Source organism: Mauremys reevesii, linkage group 7, assembly GCF_016161935.1.
Source record: "Mauremys reevesii isolate NIE-2019 linkage group 7, ASM1616193v1, whole genome shotgun sequence".
Classification (NCBI taxonomy): Eukaryota; Metazoa; Chordata; order Testudines; family Geoemydidae; genus Mauremys; species Mauremys reevesii.
Genome location: NC_052629.1, coordinates 104,260,220 through 104,277,811, shown reverse-complemented (window position 1 = coordinate 104,277,811; position 17,592 = coordinate 104,260,220). Strand labels below are relative to the sequence as shown.

Here is a 17,592-nt window from a genome sequence, read left to right as displayed (position 1 = left end):
CTTTACATATGAATATATGGATGACTGTGATAGTTAGAGTGATAGTGGGTGGATTGTTTGTGCAGTGGAATCTCAATCTCCATTATCCATAAACTGAATTAAAACCTCAATTTATTGCAGCATTAAGTGGTAGTTTTAGTAGTTTATTTTTAAAATTAATTATACAGATAAAAGTGTTGCCACAATGTGCAACGTAAAACTGCTCCTGGATATGTTTCATATTAATGGCATTAAAAAGTACTGTACAGAACAAACATGCACTAGCAGAGGGAGGGAAAAGGAAACTAGATATGCTAATAGAGTCTTCCCATTTTTACAATGTAATTTTCCAGTGAAAATGGGCCACTTTCACACTGCATGTTGGTAGTAAAGTAGATGCACACAATTCCACTATCTCTTTGGGATCCACCTTGTCATAAACAGTTAGTTAAGGGTTAAGGTTTTTGTCTACCTGTAAAGGGTTAACAAGCAGTACCTGTGGACACCTGACCAGAGGACCAATGAGGGACAAGATTATTTTCAAATCCGTGTGGAGGGAAGTTTTTTTCCCTGTTCTTTGTTTTCTTAGAGAGTCTCTCTTGGGAATTAAGAGAGTCCAGACATCTTAATCAAGTCCTCCCAGGTTTCTGCAATAAATTCTTCTATTCAAGCTAGTGAGTATTAGTAAGGAACTAGTATTCTTATACTTTTATTTCTGTATTTGCAATTCTGTGTTTTGCTATAGAATTTCTTTAAGTCTGTACTGTTATTGCTTTTACTGAGAAAGAAGGGAGGGGGAATTCTCTCCAGAGATTGATAAGTTTAGACCCTGTATATTGTTCCATTTTGATTACAGAGACAGTGACTTTCTTTTTATTCTTTAATAAATTCTTTTCTATTAAGGACTTGGTTGGTCTTTCCTTGGGTGGATTCTCAGGGAAAGAGGAGGAGGGAGGTATCCCTCTTGTAGTTAAGTCCCGGTATCTCTCCTAGAAAAGGGAGGGGGGAGGAAGCAGGGGGGAATGGTTTATTTCTCCTGGGTGTAAGAACTCCATGGATTTGGGGCTCTTGGGATCCCCTAGGATTTTGGGGAAGGATTGTGTCCCAATCCACGTACCTGATTGGGTGGTGGCAGCTTTTACTAGATCTAAACTAGGATCTTAGTTTAGAGGGAAACCAAGGCAGGTCCCCACATTAGAACCCAACAGCTCTAAGTGGGGGTGAGACCTATGACACACCTTCTTCCTCACTGCATTTTTCCTCAGGCATACAACATCACTAGAAGTCAGAGCTGTGAAACTTCTGTCACAAGGTCTAATTGTTTCCAATTGTAAAATAATATTCTTTACCTTTATTAAAAAATAAATACTACAACTAACATTATTTCATTTTGTCAGGAAGAGAAAAACACTTTAGTTCATAAGGAACAGTGTGGCTGCTCCGATTTTTATTACATCAATTTTTAAAAACTCATCATGGTAAACAATTAAACAGAAGCAAATCTCACGTTTAGAGGAGAGATTCAAATCCCTAAATGGATTTTCAAAGGTCATTTCAGGCTTAAAAGATGCCTGACAGTGTCTCTTTAAATCACATTCATTTCAAAGGCTTATCCAGCACAAGACAGACAGTGCATTGCCGCAACACACTTTGATCTGTTGGGCTCCTCTGATAAAAATTAATAATACAACTTTAATTCATATGTATAGCAAGATTTGAGATTATTTTTATTTTTTTGGCCATGGATTTTTAACAAAAGGAATGAAAACAAGGCAACTTTGCTTTCAACTAAACCCTGTGGTGAGAGAGAAAAATAAAAACCTGAATTATTATAAACTAGTTTTTAAAAAATCATCCAATTAAAAACCAATTATCTTTCAAATGTGAGTTGTTTAAAGGTTCTGTTTGTGGAGCTGTTTGATTTAACTGCATAAGGTGGATGTGGGGGATAAATAATGGGGACTGACAGTTCCAGGTTTCAGCACAATGCTTCTTGTTTCTCTTCTCTGCTGATCCACTCGGATCCATGTCTGATCCCATTAGCATTCAGCCACTGCAAATGAAAGACAACATAGCCTTACCTTCCTCTCAATACGGGCCAACTGCTCCTTACAGAAGGCGTCCCGCCGTTTCAACTCCATTTCCTTGCACTGTAGCTCCCGTGCCTAGGAGGAAGAGCAAACAGCCTATCAGCAGAACAAGATGGAGAAGAGGAAAGCTAGAGGGACAAGAATAGCAGGACAAGATGAGGACTGAAAGGAGTCCAGAAACACCCCAACATCACCCAGGACTGGTGTAGAGAGGCTCATACCAGGTCTCTCCAAATAGAATTCAGTCAAACCTTCACCACATTAAACAACATACACTTGCTTAAATCAGGATTGCTCTCAAAGTTCTAAAGGGCTGTCCCATCACACGTCCATTCTCTACCCGACATGTATTCCTTCTCCCTAGTAAAAGAATGGCAATATAAGTCATCTAAGATGCATAATCATAAGTGACCCATATGGCCAATGTAGAACTTTTCCCCTGCCTTTTCCAGAGTTTCATCTAGTCTAGAGCCAAATCTCCCATATAAAAGGACTTCTACCACTTCCTTTAGGTGTCTATTCCACAAGATGCTTTAAAATACAAAACAAAAAACCCACCTTCAAGCTCCTATCACTTGGGGTTTAAGAGAAGTCACACAAGAGTCAACTCATTCTTAAGATCTTGAGGGCAACCCTGAAAATCCAAACCGTATTATACAGTACTATTAATACCCCACACACTTCATTGCCCAGGCATTTGCTTTTACACTTACTTAGTGATTAAATAAGGTGGCAAGGCAGCCCCCAGTTTCTTTCCATCCCTAGTGTCTATTCTCCCCTCCCACCCCCCACCCTCGAGTATACATGGCCCCCAACCTTTGTTTTAGGTTTTACCCGACACTTTTTTTTTTTAAAGGATTTTTTTGCTTCCTTGTAATAAAGCACAAGGTTACAGTGTGTTTGACCCTTCAAACAGCAAGTCAGGCATCTAAACACAAGCTTAAAGTATAACCTAGTCATCAGCCAGAAAAAACAGGATAAGAAAAATATAGGAACGTAGCTTCCCCATTCAGAAAACAGTTTTGTACAGTTAGGAGTTCACTGCACTCTCACCCCCTATGTTAAAGTGGCATTGAGATAACAAGGCACTGATGGAATTGAACTGATATTTCTTATTAATAGCTTAAAATAATAATCAGGAACATTAAAATTGCAGTGGAGGAGGGGAGAACAATGGAACTTGTGCCTCCAAAAGTCTGCATGACCATCTAACTTGGACCTTTCAAAGGCAAAATTATTAGACCGTTTCATATGAATGCAAACACTGCTAATCCATACACAGATCCCAGCAGCATCATTCTTAACTTTTAATGATGCCCGATTCCATTGCAGAGGATGCTGGTCCGATATGATTAAGCAGCCTGGACAGGAATGTCCCCTGTGGGCTCAGACCTGTCATTTTACAGCCAGCAGTCATTGTTAATGAGAAAAATTACATCTGAAAGCGAGTTGCTGCATGTTTCCTTCCCTTTGCTCTCCTGATGACGGATACACTGTGGTATAATGAGGGGATCTTTTAAGTTAGGGAGGGATGGAGGAACAGATAAAGATGCTGGTAAAGAAGCAAGTAGGAGGCTTTTTTGTTACATGCATCATCTTTATAGAGATGATAATGGTTGAACTCTTCTTTGAAGGTAAGAACCTTGGTTTTTTTTTCTTCCTTTTCCTTTCTTTCCCACCCAGACCAGAGAATAAGGCACACACACCTAGCGGCGTGCTGCCCATCCTCCATCAGTCATGTGATTAAAGAAGAATTTCAAATTTCCATAAAAAAAAAAAAAAAAATCCTCATGGTGGCAAAAAAAAAAAAAAAATGTGACTCAGGTGTAATCAAATCCCCGAGTCTGCAGCCAGCCTGGAAAAGACAATTGCCTTTCGTAACTGTTGTTCTTCGAGATGTGTTGCTCATGTCTATTCCATTGTAGTTGTATGTGCTCACCACATGCACTGGTGCTGGAAGCTTTTCCCTCAGTAGTATCCATAGAGGACTGGCTTTGGCACCCTCTGGAATGGCGCGCATATGCATTAGTATAAGGGGCGCCACTGGCTCCCCCCCTCCCTCAGTTCCTTCTTGCTGGAACTCTAACAGAGGGGAAGGAGGGTGGGTCATGGAATAGACATGAGCAGCACATCTCCAAGAACAACCTTTACAAAAGATAACCGTCTTTTCTTCTTCGTGTGCTTGCTCATCTCCATTCCATTGTAGGGGACTCCCAAGCAGTACCATCGGAGGCAGGTAGGAGTTCATGGACGTGTCGATTGCAACACAGTTCTGCCAAATCCAGCGTCATCTCTGGCTTGCTGGGTGATGGCATAATGCATTGTGAACGTGGGTACTGAAGACCACATTGTGGCCCTGCATTTGTCCTGGATAGGGACATGTGCCAGTAAGGCAGCCAAAAACGCCTGAGCCCTAGTTGAGTAAGCCTTCACCATCAGTGAAGGCACAGCCTGTGCCAACTTGTAACAAGTACAGATGCAGGTGGTGATCCAACTCGAAATTCTCTGAGAGGACACCGGAAGGTCCTTCATCCTGTCTGCTATTGCAATAAAGAGCTGGACTGATCTGCAAAAGAGCTTGGTGCGCTCCAGGTAGAAAGCCAGGGTGCACCTGACAGCTAGAGTGTGTAACAGCCTCTCCTCATTGGTCATGTGATGCTTTGGACGGAACACCGGGAGGAAGATATTCTGGTTGACAAGAAAGTGCGACACCACCTTTGGCAGGAAGGCAGAATGGGGCCTTGTCCTTGTAGGATATTGTGTATGGGGACTCCGAAGTGAGGGCTTTAATCTTGGCGACATCTCACCGAGGTAATACTACAAGGAATGCAACCTTCTACAGCAAGTGGGAAAGTGGGAACAAGAAGCCATATGCTCAAAGGGCAGAGCCATGAGCCTGGAGAGGAGCAGGTTGAGGTCCCATTGGGGAACCAGGTCCCAGATAAGCGGAAAGAGTCTTTCAAGGCCTTTCAGGAACCTGATAGTCATCTCATGGGAGAATGCCGATCTACCCTGGATGCGAGACTGAAAGGCTGATGTGGCTGCCTGGTGCGCCTTGATCAAAGAGAAGGCGAGACTTTGGTGCTTTAAGTGAAGCAGGTAATCTAGTATGGACTGCAGAGACAACTAGGTCAGGGAAGATATTCCACTCCGACGCCAAGCAGGAGAAACGCTTCCACTTTGCCAAGTAAGTTGCTTTAGTGGAGGGCTTTCTGGTCTCCAAGAGAACCTGCCGCACCTGATTACAGCAGACTTGTTCCTCTGGATTCAGCCACACAGAATCCAAGCTGTGAGGTTCAGGTGCAGGAATCCACCGTGATCCTGCGAGAGTAGGTCCAGATGGCTGGGAAGTGGCGATAAGGTTGCTACAGCCAGGTCCACGAGCGTGTTGAACCAATGCTGGGGTAATCATAATGACTTGTGCCTTGTCCCTCTTGATTTTCGAGAGGACTTTGCTGATGAGCAGTACTGGCGGGAATGCATACATCAGGTCACCTGACCAAGACAGGAGAAAGGCATCGGATAGTGAGACTCTGCCAAGGCCTTGGAAAAACCAAAACTGATGACACTTTCTGTTCTGTCTGGTGGCGAGCAGGTCCACTCGGGAAGCTCCCTACTTCTGGAAGACCATTCTGATGACCTCCAAGTGAAGGGATCACTTGTCGTGAGAGAAGAAAGACCTGCTGAGGTGATCCACCAACGTGTTCCGGACTCTGGGGAGGTGCAAGACGTCCAGGTGGATTGCATGCTGAATGCAAAAGTCCCACAGACAGAGGGGCCTCCTGGCACAGAGCCAGAGGAGCAGTGCCACACTGATGGAGACCACTGGAAGGGTCCCAAGGCAGGTTTACCCCTCAAACGGGGCACCTCAGTGGGCGGCACCAGAAGGGATAGAATGTCCTTAGTGGCCTGAAAGGCCTCCAGCGTAGTCAGTACCTCCACATGCCAAGTGCTTCTTCCACTTCCCAGGGTGGCAGGCGGGCGGGCCTTGAAGTGGGCTCAACAGCACAGCGGGAGTCGGAACCTGGCCACTGTCCGGAGGGGAAGAGCTGCCCCACATGGGTCTTTGCTCTCCTCCAGCTCTCTCCTTCCCTTTCTGGGACATAGGAGAACGCCCACTCCCGGTCTTTCTTTGCTTTTTAGCCAGTAAGGGGATGGGGGAGCAGCGCCAGTCAGAGGTCGATGCCAGCGGCGCCTCTTATACCGGTACATACGCATGCCACTCCAGAGGCCGCCAGGGCCGGTCCCCTACAGATAACACTGAGGGAAAAATTTCTGGCACCGGTGCAATGTGGCGACCACACACACCTACAATGGAATGGACATGGGTAAGCACTCAAAGAACAATAATAGTTTTGAGCATGGTGAACTGCCCCATGCATCTCAGAAGGGTGTTAATAGCAAGGAACCACCGCTCTGGGGGCCTCATCAACACTACCCCCACAGAGAAGACTGTGTGTTTTAAAACCAGAGGGAAAAAGTGCAGTAGGTGCAGAAACCTACTCAAGTAGATACTGCAGCTGCTGGATAAGTACTGGGAGGACTCCTGCTACAATGGGTCTATCCCAGTGGTTCCCAAACTGGGGTTCACGAAATGTTACGGGGGTTCAAGAAAAAAATTCCCCAAGGGCAGACAGAGCTGTCCTTAGGGATCCCTGGCAGCCCAGAGCCTCTGAACTTCCCAGAGCTAAGCAGATCAAAGCAAGCATATCTATCACACTGAGGAGATTTAAACTTCAAGACTCCTTATAAGAAATGGAAAGGGAGGTGGATATTTTTTGCTCTTTTTAAAATTAAATAGGCAGCTAGTATTGTTTTTAAAATTATGATGAAGAACAAGTTTAAGCTTTGTTGTAACTTGCGTTGTTTGCCTGGACTGCTCAAGACCTGAATGCTTATGTAGGAGGAACTCTCTGAGTTGGCTTCTTAAATACCTTCATGCTGTTTCACATCTGATACTCCTTGATGAAACATAGGAGCCTTGTCTTATAACTGGCTTATTCAAAGTGATACAAGCTACAAAAGTGAGATCTTGGAAGAGTGTTGCTGTTTTCATAATGCAATAAAAATACTGTAATGATAAATAATAAATAGTGTGTAATAAGCATGTCATAAAAAAAAAATTTATATTTCCAAGATCACTGCTTTTATAATTTATACTCAGGTAAAGGAGAAAATCCCAGGAAATATTCATTTTTAGGAGGGGGTTCATGAGAATTGACATTTTAGTGAACGAGGTTCACAAGTTGTTAAAGTTTGGGAACCACTGGTCTATCTTAAGCCAATCAGAATACATTGGTCAATTACGGTCCATTGAGCTATTGTTATTCTCCTTCACCAGCATCCAACTTCTATCAAATAAAATAACTTCTCAAACATCAACCCTGAGAGGAAAGGTGCTATAACTGCAAAGTCTTATACAGGAATGAGCCTGTTTACAAGATAAACAATTTAAAACATAATCATCATCTCTGCTTCTCGTCAACAGTTCATGGAGTAGCAGGGAATCATTATCCTGTGGGCAACATTCCAATCCAGTGGCATGAAAATATAGCATAAGGAATAATACTGCAGGGTAGGGAGGGGTGTTGACAAGACAGGGGCCTACCTATCCCTCCAAAGTATTATGTAATCCCCATTATCACAGTACCTGTGTACCCCACAATCTTTAATATATCTGTCCTCAACAATCTGTGCAGTAGGGCAGTGCTAGTATCCTAATTTCACAAATGGGGCACTGAGGCACAAAGAGACCAAGTGACCTGCCAATGGTCACACAAGAAGTCTGTGCAAGCAGGGAATTGAAGCCAGGTCTCCTGAATACCATGCTAGTGCCCTAGTGACCGGACCATTCTTCCTCCCAATACCTCTTTTCCAATGAACTTCTCCAATAATTCTCTCCACTATCACCATTATCCAGTTGAACTACAGACCAGAGGTTCTACAGACAAAGCTTTACTTGGCACTCAGACAAGTTTTCAATGACTTGCTCATTTTAAATAACTCCACTGAAGTGCCATGAGAAAATCTATTTAGAGACAGATCTGCTTGAAAGTTGCTTTCTGTTTTCCTCTACCCCCAGCTGTTATGACTAGGAACTCTAGTGCACCTTATCATAATGTTTGAAGTAAGTATGGTACAGTCAGAGAATGTGTCATTTGAAATATTCACTATACCGAACATTACAAAACTGGGTTAGGCAACTAGGGACATTTTGCCTGAATGCAGGATATTTATTAAGAGCTCCTCTTGTCCTGCTGCTTATTCTCCACCTGAAGTCAGAAGCCTGTGATGTCCCAAACAAAGCTGGCTGCTATGGAGGTGATTATACATTTCACAGAGGATTGAGACTGCAGGTGGCAAACAAAGCATCAGAAACACTTTTCACGTAAAAAGTTTTTCACTAACAAAGGGATGGAGGAAGAAAGAAATATGTAACACCACACTGGTTTCTAAATAGGATGCTGCTGATCCATTTTGTGTCCATTTTTAAGAGGCTGAGTTGGGCTTGGGTATGTTGCGTGAGGAGTGATTGCGTTCCAGAGGAGCATTTGAGAGTAGAATACTGACTTCTCAACAACCAAATTCACACTCCCCTTCTCAAACGAGTGATGTATGAGCATATCTAAAGGGAAGTGGAAACTATTCAGGGGAGATGAAATGTCTAACTAAAGGGGCACACTAGGCAAGGAGATTGAGGAGGCAGGACAGAATGGACAACAGAGAGGACAGCACAGTGCAAATGGCCTCTTCCCTCCTATGCAAGGAGGAGGGCATAAAATGCCTGACAACGGTCTGTAATTGAGTTGGGAACTGAGGGCTTGTCTACATGCAGCTTTACTGCACGGTAAGCTAAGGTGTGAATGTACAGAGCACTAGCTTGCTGCAGTGCACTTTGTCATACTCCCATTTCAAAATGGAAATACGACAAAGCCCACTACAGACCTTTTAGTGCACAGTGTGTCCATACAGCTAGTTAGTGTGTGGCAAGCCAGGGTGTGATTGCACATTAGCTTGTTGTGCGCTAACTCGCTGTGCAGATAAGCCCTCAGTGCTCTCTACTCTCAAGGTGGAATAGTGAAGGTCCAGAGCCAGTGCACTACCGCACTCTGTTCAATTGAGCAGCTGCTGCACCAGGGTTAGCGCCTTCTAATTCCAATGCTCAACTCTTTTAACTATACATCAAACAGACGCTGGTGAAGTTTATTCAGTGAGATGGAGAGTGTGTGGAAGGGCCTTCTGAGGTTCCTTCTAATTTCTCTCTTTACACCTTCCTCCCACCCTATACGCAAAAAGGCTCTGGGTAGAAACAATCCTCTTTTCAGCCAAAGAAGTCTGGACTTATCTCCCCAAAAACCACTGCTCTTGGGTCCACCATAAGGAGCTGTTGCAGAGCAACATGTGGCCCTCCTTCCATGCACCTCTCACTTCACCATGTAAGAGGTTATGAATAACTATGAAGGCACCTGTGTTGGTTACTAAACTGGTTGGTTATTAAACATTGAGGAATTGAGTGCACTGCTCCCACAGGCACAAAGAGTAAGAAACAAGCTCGGTACCCAATCTGAGAATTCCAGTGCTATGCCTGCATTATATGGCAACATGGTACCGGAGTTCGGAGGACTTTGCAATTAGTCTTCCCGTGCAAGTCTCATGGCAGGCATCATCCCAACTGTGTTAATTTATGTTTTATGCCCTTTATTCAAAATACAGTTCTCAGTTTTACATTTTATTTATCTCTTTTCAGTTTGTGCAAAGGTCAGGCTTCCAGTACACATCTGTGAGACATGCACATGCAAACCAGAGAGAAAATTTACAAGTAAAAGGAAGTTTGTTGACAGGGACAGATTAAGGTAGGATTCTGGAATGAGGCACAGCAATAGTGCACAGCTCACAATTGTCACCAGGCTGCCTCACTTAAAGAAGACTATCCAGGACCCCAAAATGTGGAAAAGACAAAAATCCATCATAGGGAAACCGGTTGTCTCTATGCGAAGGGAGGTTTGACATAAGAGAAAAGGTTCATAGCACAGCCCATGGGAGGTCTTCCCAGAGGCAATTCACAGAATCTGGTAACAGATACTTCTGAAATGCATTTATCCATGAACAACACTCAACTGGGCACATATGGTCTACAAACTTTTACTCCTGGGGGAATACTGCACCACTGCACATGCACAGAATGTATGTCCCCTGCAGATTTCTTTGCTTCCCCGCAGAAAAATGACTTTCTGACAGGGAAGCAAAGGGAAACCACGAAAGCAGTCATGCAACCCTCCCCAGCAGTATGTTTCAAGTGCCCAGGGCAGCCAGTGGAAAGGTAAATCAATGTGGGACAGGGGGCGGAACTAGGGAAGACCCAGTTGGTGGTTCCTACCCTGTACCGAGCTCAGCTGCTAGCCCCAGCTGGGCTGGGGAGGACAGGACTTCCTCTTCCCTTGCACAGCATCCAGGGCCGTATCAGACCTACTCCCAGATTTCTCCCCCGGCTGTAGGAAACTCTGCAAACTCCTCTCCACCCCACCCCACCCCACATGCTTCCTGCATACATCACTCCTCAGCTACAGGGGGAGGAATCACTTTATAGGGAGCTGCTCCCCCATCCACCCAACCCACCCCCATGCATCCAGACCCCCTCATGTCCAGACCCTCACGCTGAGCCTCATCCCCCCTGCAACCAAAATCCCCACCCTACCAAGCCCCAACCACCTGCACCTGGATCCCCAACCCCAGTGAGCACCACTCCCCAGCATCTGGACCCCCCACACCTAGACACCCCTCCCCATGCTGAGCCCCAACCATCTTTACCTGGATCCCTGCAGACTCCCATTACCATTGCACCCAGAACCCCACCACAAACCCCTGTGCATCCAGATGCCCCCCCACACCCAGATGTCCCACTGAGCTGCCCACACCCAGACTGACAGAACCATCTAAATCCACACCTGGATCCCCCCACACTAAGCCCCTCCACACTTGGATTCTGCCTTACTGAGCCTGCCTGCCTGCCTGCACCTGGTGCACCTGGCACAGCAGGGCAGGGCCCTGGCATGTTTCTGGGGCAGGCCCAGTCCTTGCTCCGTGTCAGGGTTGGGTGCAGCCTCACCGCTGAGTCTGTGTCCCGGGGGTGTGTGGGGGTGTGTGTGATCTCCCACCTCTGTGCAGCTAGTGGCCTGTGCTCCCCAGTCCCAATACTGGAGCCTCCACATTTATTTGACAAATAAAATTTACAGAGTTTTGCAGAATTTTAAAATATTGTGCATAGAATTTTTACTTTTTTGGCACAGAATGCCCTCAGGAGTAACAAACTCCAACACTGTTTTACAGGGTCAGAAGCATGGGACACAGCACCTCCTTACACCCCACCCCACTAGAAAAAAAAATCTAACCTCTTTTACAAATTCCTTTTTTCCATTTTAAATTATTTTAATTTGGGGGGGGGGGGGAGGAGAGAGGAAATCAGCTTCCCCAAAGGAATCCAGTACCATAGAAAAGATGTCTCATCTGGGGCACCTCAGTGTAACAACGGCAGACACTTGTTGCTCGTGCCTGCCTACGTGTCTTCTTCAGTCACTAGAGCAGACAGGATACTGAAGAAAACCCTGTTCAGGACCCCAGGACTGGAATAACAGGTGTGCTACTGGTCAAGATTGAAGTGCACCAGCAAAAGAGCGTGTTCTAGAACTGAAATAGCTGGAGTGCTGCTGGTCAAGACTAACGGGCAATGGCTGAGCTGAAAGATGCAAAGCAAGACTGAAATGGTAAGGGATGCTGTAAATCAAGATTGAGATCTGTGTAAAGAGGGGCATACAATATTGAAATAAAGGGTTATTTAAATCAGGATTAAGTTGCATTGACAGAAATCTAGCCAATCAACAGTGGTTGGTACAGTTCTCAATGTCTGTGTTAGGTAGCTCAGACCTGCAAAATCACCCTGGATTTTTTGTCCCCGAAGTATATTACAGGTAGGGCCCTGTGCGGATACAAAATTTATATCAGCATCCAATCCGCAAAAATGGTCTGCGGATATAAAGCAGATATCCGTGGATTTGCAGGGCTCTAACTACAGGTTCTCTAGAGTCCAGTCCTACTATCACTTCCACTGAAATCAAAGGAAGTTTTTAACACCAACTACTGGGTTCAGACTTGGGCCCTAATGAGCAACATTGGAGAAACCTTTGTTTCCTCCCTGCCTCTGCTACCCACTTAACCCCACATACACATACCCATCATCCTATCAAGTTTGGTCTCAGCAGCTGTAAGCTACACAAAAGGAACCAGTGAAAATCTTTATGGAGGAAATAATATGCAATTTTCTAGCTGAACACCTTTTAAAATGTAATGACAAAATAAAATCCTGCATCTGTGCTTGGCAATAACAATCTGTATGCATGCAGTAACAATATGACAACTTGGAATAAGCAAGATGCAGACAAAAAGAGATCTTACCCAGGCATCCAAATCCGCAGGCTTGGGGGGAAAAAGGGGGGGGGGGGAGGAAAGGAAAGGGGAGAAAAAAAAGATATCAGTGATTTATGGAGGCTGCCTACTGCTGCACAATACAGCTCAGAAAAGTTCTTTAAAAATGGCAAGCATTTTAACAGTGCACCTATGTCCCCTGTTAGCGACTGTGCTGTAAATAGAGGCTGTTAAATGGGCTTAGGCTTGGTAGTTAAAGAAAAATAAAACAATCACCCAACCCCCACCCACCCACCATGCACGCACACACACACACACACACCCTCTCTCTCTGCAATGAATGCTGCACAGTGCTCCATATTGAGCAGATGATCGGCAAAGACAGATGTGACACAGCCAGAGTCATGCAAGGCACTGCACAACATTAGAGATACTGGTATCAGTAGCAGCACACAGCAAGGGGTGTGGTATTGTCAGGTGCACTGTGAGGGACAAGGCCAAAAGCCCTGCTGCTTCCAAACTCCCCAAGAGGAGCAGGTACAGTATCTCCTGCACAAGAGCAGTTTTATATACTCAAGGTGACCTAGATAGCAAGTCATCTTCACTCACGTAGTTGCACCGGATACCTTACAGTTGACAGCTCAGTCAATGAAAATGTGATCAGTCAATGACCAGATTTTCAGCCATGCCCCCTTTCATAGGCAGACCAATATTCCTACAGTATATAGTCTGAACCTCTCTACCAAATCCATCTTGGTTTGCTCCCTCATCTTTTGCTTGCAAGGTCTTTGTTTAGGGACTCCACAGTGAAGATGCACAGATCACAAGGATTTCAGTATCTCCTGTCTCTCACTTTTTATTATTATTTTTGACTTAAGCAATAACCCAGCAGCAGCAAAGCAAGTACAAGATGATAAACACCTCTCATGCCCATAAACAGCCTGGCTTCAGACTGAGATGTTTACAAGGCAGCCAGAGTGCTTATTCGTTGTCAAGGACTGCTGCATCTCCCCTGCTTCTTGGGGTTACATTCGCTCAGCAGAACGTTCTGTAAATGGTTACTTTGGAAGGGCTCGCCTTTTTTATCACAATTATTTATTGGAGGGGGTTTGGCGAAGCAGGAGGGATGTTCTTGTTGGTCGTAGTTCAGTGCCAGAGACAGCAGACGGCACAGAGCAATTGGTTTATGGAAGCTGCTGTTGTCTTAATGGCACAGAGCAGCCATCTGAAGTTGTGGAGGGATGAAATGTGATTAGCTATGCGCCCAGGTCTGTCCTGATCCTCTGCAATAGCAGAGGGGGTGGAACTGAACGTCTACAGCTCATCTGGGTAAAGCCAATTCCCTCCTTTCTGCAGATGCACCACAACCAGAAACAAGTCTTCAGTCCATCAAGCCAACACGTCAAGCATTCACTAACAATCGACAACTGATCATGACAGTAGCCTGGTTTCAACAATATTTTTCTTCCTACCTGTATTTGCAGTTTAGACAGGATGTGCTGGTTTTGTTCATTTTAACCTCTCCATTGCTGTACTGTACTCTGCCCTCAGTAGATGGGTGGGAGGGAATGGGTGCAGGTTGTAATGCATATTATTATTTCAGTAGATATGCCATATACAGGTAGCTTTCTGACGGATTTATGTCAGTCATCCATAGGACACTTAAGTCATTAACTGTCAAGCTCCTAGGGGAAAAACATTTGCATCAAAAATCCATAAACATTGGCACTGACTCACTCTCTTTTGGGAAGCCTCAGCAGAGGCGCAGAATATTAAGAATGAACTTGCCCCATCACATTTGAAGGGGCCTCTCTATGTCAAGTTTGAGATGCAATGGTATATATGTGTGGGGGTAACTCTGCAAGGGAAGTCTGTATTATTACTGCCATGCTATGCCTGTTCTATGGATACAAGGCTTCATTCTCAAAGGCTTTAAATTTGTCACCTTTCACAAAGAATAAAATTCACTTTAAGAGAGTCATTAAACAGAAACAGAAAAGTTTATCAAACAGTCCAGAATGTGACTAGACCAGCTCCTATATTGGAAAAGTCAATCACATCCTGAGTAAAGGCCCAGCAAAGAGGAAAATAAGAGAAGAGAGATTCAAAAGGAAGCCACCTCTGAGGCCTACTTGGTTAAAATTTGCCATTGGGCAGGCCTGTGGGGGGAGGGATAGCTCAGTGGGGGGAGCATTGGCCTGCTAAACCCAGCGTTGTGAGTTCAATCCTTGAGGGGGCCACTTAGGGATCTGGGGCAAAAATTGGTCCTGCTAGTGAAGGCAGGGAGCTGGACTCAATGACCTTTCAAGGTCCCTTCCAGTTCTAGGAGATAGGTATATCTCCAATTATTATTATTTTTTATTATTATTATAGGTTTCGATGGACCTGCATTAACTAACATTGGCTGACGACAACATACTAAACACTTGTTTCAGAATTCAAGTTGCCTGGCTAAGAGAAACAACATCTTGCATATCTTGTTTCTCAGCTTTGTAGACTCAGCTTTGAGTTGCCAGCTAAAGGCTTCTGTATTTTATGCTCTCTGCACCAATACTTAAGCCACATTTTCAAGCCTTTGGTCAACTCTGCAGCATCCCTGTGTCAGGGGCGGCTCTAGCTTTTTTGCCGCCCCAAGCACAGCAGTCAGGCTGCCTTCAGCGGCGCGCCTGCCGGAGGTGCCCGGTCCCGCGGCTTCGGCGTACCCGCCACTGAATTGCCGCCGAATCTGCGGGACTGGCGGACCTCCCGCAGGCAAGCCACTGAAGGCTGCCTGACTGCCGCCCTCACAGGGACCAGCAGTGCGCCCCCTGCGGCTTGCTGCCCCAGGCACATGTTTGGAGCGCTGGTGCCTAGAGCCGCCGCTGCCTGTGCTGAGACAAAGAGTACAAGGTTAGATTCACTTCCTACCCAACCTGCTATGGAGGAATTACAGTAAACCATACCATTGGTAGATTTATTACTTTGCAGCCCAAAAGAAACAAAGATTTTTCCTTTGATTGTACCAGGTGCATAAGGTTACTACCGAAGCAGACACAGCTGTCAGCTCAGTAAACCTTCCTTCTGGACATTCTCATAGAAAAGGACCGATGCCTAAACTGCCCTGCAGTGTCTACCTGGAGTGGACTCTGGATATGTCCAGGAACTATGCAAGTTATAAGTGCGTGTCAAGAAAGTTAATATTCAAGCAGAGATTTCGCACCAGGCAAGGGGTAGAATCCCAAGTATCTATTAAGTGGTTCTCAGTCCAGTACACAATGAAATCATCAACACATGATGTCCCTTTAAAGTGAATCATCACAACCTAGTAGTGCATATCTGTCCATTTTTATGGATCTCTGACATTTCATTCCTCTGCATATGACACATTTCAGCACCTAGCCAGATCATTTCTGTCATCTACCTTGCAACGTACTACAATAAGGTGGACTCTCAAGGAGTGGTCTTTGGGGCAGGATGATGCTTGTGAGCTGCACCAACAATTACCTCGGAGTTATTCCAGCAGCTGCTATGTTGAGATTGCAGGATGGGCATATGACCTGAGTGCCCAAAGGCTCAGTAGGAATCCGCGCCACTGGCTAGATGTCTCCTTCATTAGAAGTCAGCATGCCTGGAAACTGGCACAATGGTTTATGGGACACTGACAGCTTCAAGACAGTGGAGTGCGACAAGGGTGGGATTGAGACAGAACCTACAAGAGGCTTGAGCAAATCTGACACAGCAGATGCCTGGATACAGGGAAGGGCATAGGTTCACAGTAACCTAAGCAGCTGCTTGCAACTCCTTTAGGGGGTCACACGGCAGAGTTTGAGGAGCTCTGCTTCAGACATACTGGCATCCTGATGGCCAGACTTCATCATTTGAATGGACAAACAGTGAGGTTTCTTCAAGGAGAAAAATCTGGAAACTAAAATGTTTCCATGGTGATAAGTATTAGAGAACTTTGAGGCTGAGACTAGACCCTCATTACCCATGTATCTGTCTGTCTCACACTTCCAGCCCCCTCCCTCACTTAAACACTTCCACTTTAATGGGAGACAGAAGCCAGCATCAGTGTTAAAGCGTAACAAGGCAGAGATGTAGCCAGCCAACTGACGGAGGGGGGAGAGTCTCTCAACTGAGCTGCAATCAATTTCAAGGAAAGGTTGTGCTGAAACTGCCAAAGCCTAATGTACACCAAACATACAATTTTATAAACATGGAAGATGAAAAGTAGCAGTAAAGGCCTCTGTCCCTTTATGATTAAGGGACAACAGCACCTCTAATGCTTATGGAGTTGCTACAAACAGGTTTGCAAAGTCCATAGCTGATTGGCCTTTTATTTTAAATTAAAACAATCTATTTTACAAATTTCAAAGTAAAACCAGATGTTTTCATTGTTTACTTTAATACTTATCTCCACCCCATATTCACTTTCAGGCTGCCATGCAGCCAAGAGTACATCCGCTTCTTTCACTGCTACACTTAACTTCACCCCATATTCTACCACCCTTCCACCACTGCGATACACACACAGCTCATAGCAAGGGCTGCCAATAGACAAGCCATTCAATGTCTACAGCAGGGGTAGGCAACCTATGGCACGTGAGCTGATTTTCAGTGGCACTCACACTGCTCGGGTCCTGGCCACCGATCCGGGGGGCTCTTCCGGATACTAGGTTCCAGAGTCCAAGTCCTTCCTCCCTCCCCGCCCCCAACTTACAGAAGAGGAAAATGGCTCTCAAAGGGCATCATGAGGTTCCACAGTGATTGTGTCTCACTTATTCCAGATCATATTTACTCAATCTACAAGGTTAATAGATCCCCCTCCCCTGTAACAGCCTGCGTCATAAACCCACCCAAAGCTTATCCTGGGTTATTTCAGGATCACTCATGACCACTGGTAAAGGACGCAGTTTACCCACCTATACCACTTACTTTTATCCCTGGGGAGAGAGGATTGATGGTAGCAGTAGTGGTCACATGTGCCTGCCCCCACACATTTAGACAGAGACAGAGAGAGAGAAAAAAACCACACACCCAATAAAAGCAGCAAAGAGTCCTGTGGCACCTTATAGACTAACAGACGTTTTGGAGCATGAGCTTTCGTGGGTGAATACCCACTTCG

At 45.2% G+C, this 17,592-nt stretch overlaps 1 protein-coding gene across 7 annotated transcripts in view; it reads right to left on the bottom strand.

Moving 5' to 3' along the window:
• Positions 1 to 17,592, bottom strand: part of CHCHD6 (coiled-coil-helix-coiled-coil-helix domain containing 6) — a 172,236-nt gene that overhangs the window by 103,357 nt on the left and 51,287 nt on the right. For 5 of the 7 annotated variants that reach the window (XM_039546036.1, XM_039546039.1, XM_039546038.1 and 2 more), the window contains exons 5-6: positions 12,519 to 12,539; positions 2,061 to 2,144 (exon numbers count right to left, since the gene is read on the bottom strand). In XM_039546036.1, the coding sequence (XP_039401970.1) occupies positions 2,061 to 2,144; positions 12,519 to 12,539 (105 nt within the window). The remainder of the gene's footprint in view (positions 1 to 2,060; positions 2,145 to 12,518; positions 12,540 to 17,592) is intronic. The other 2 variants (XM_039546037.1, XM_039546041.1) reach the window with 1 other exon arrangement.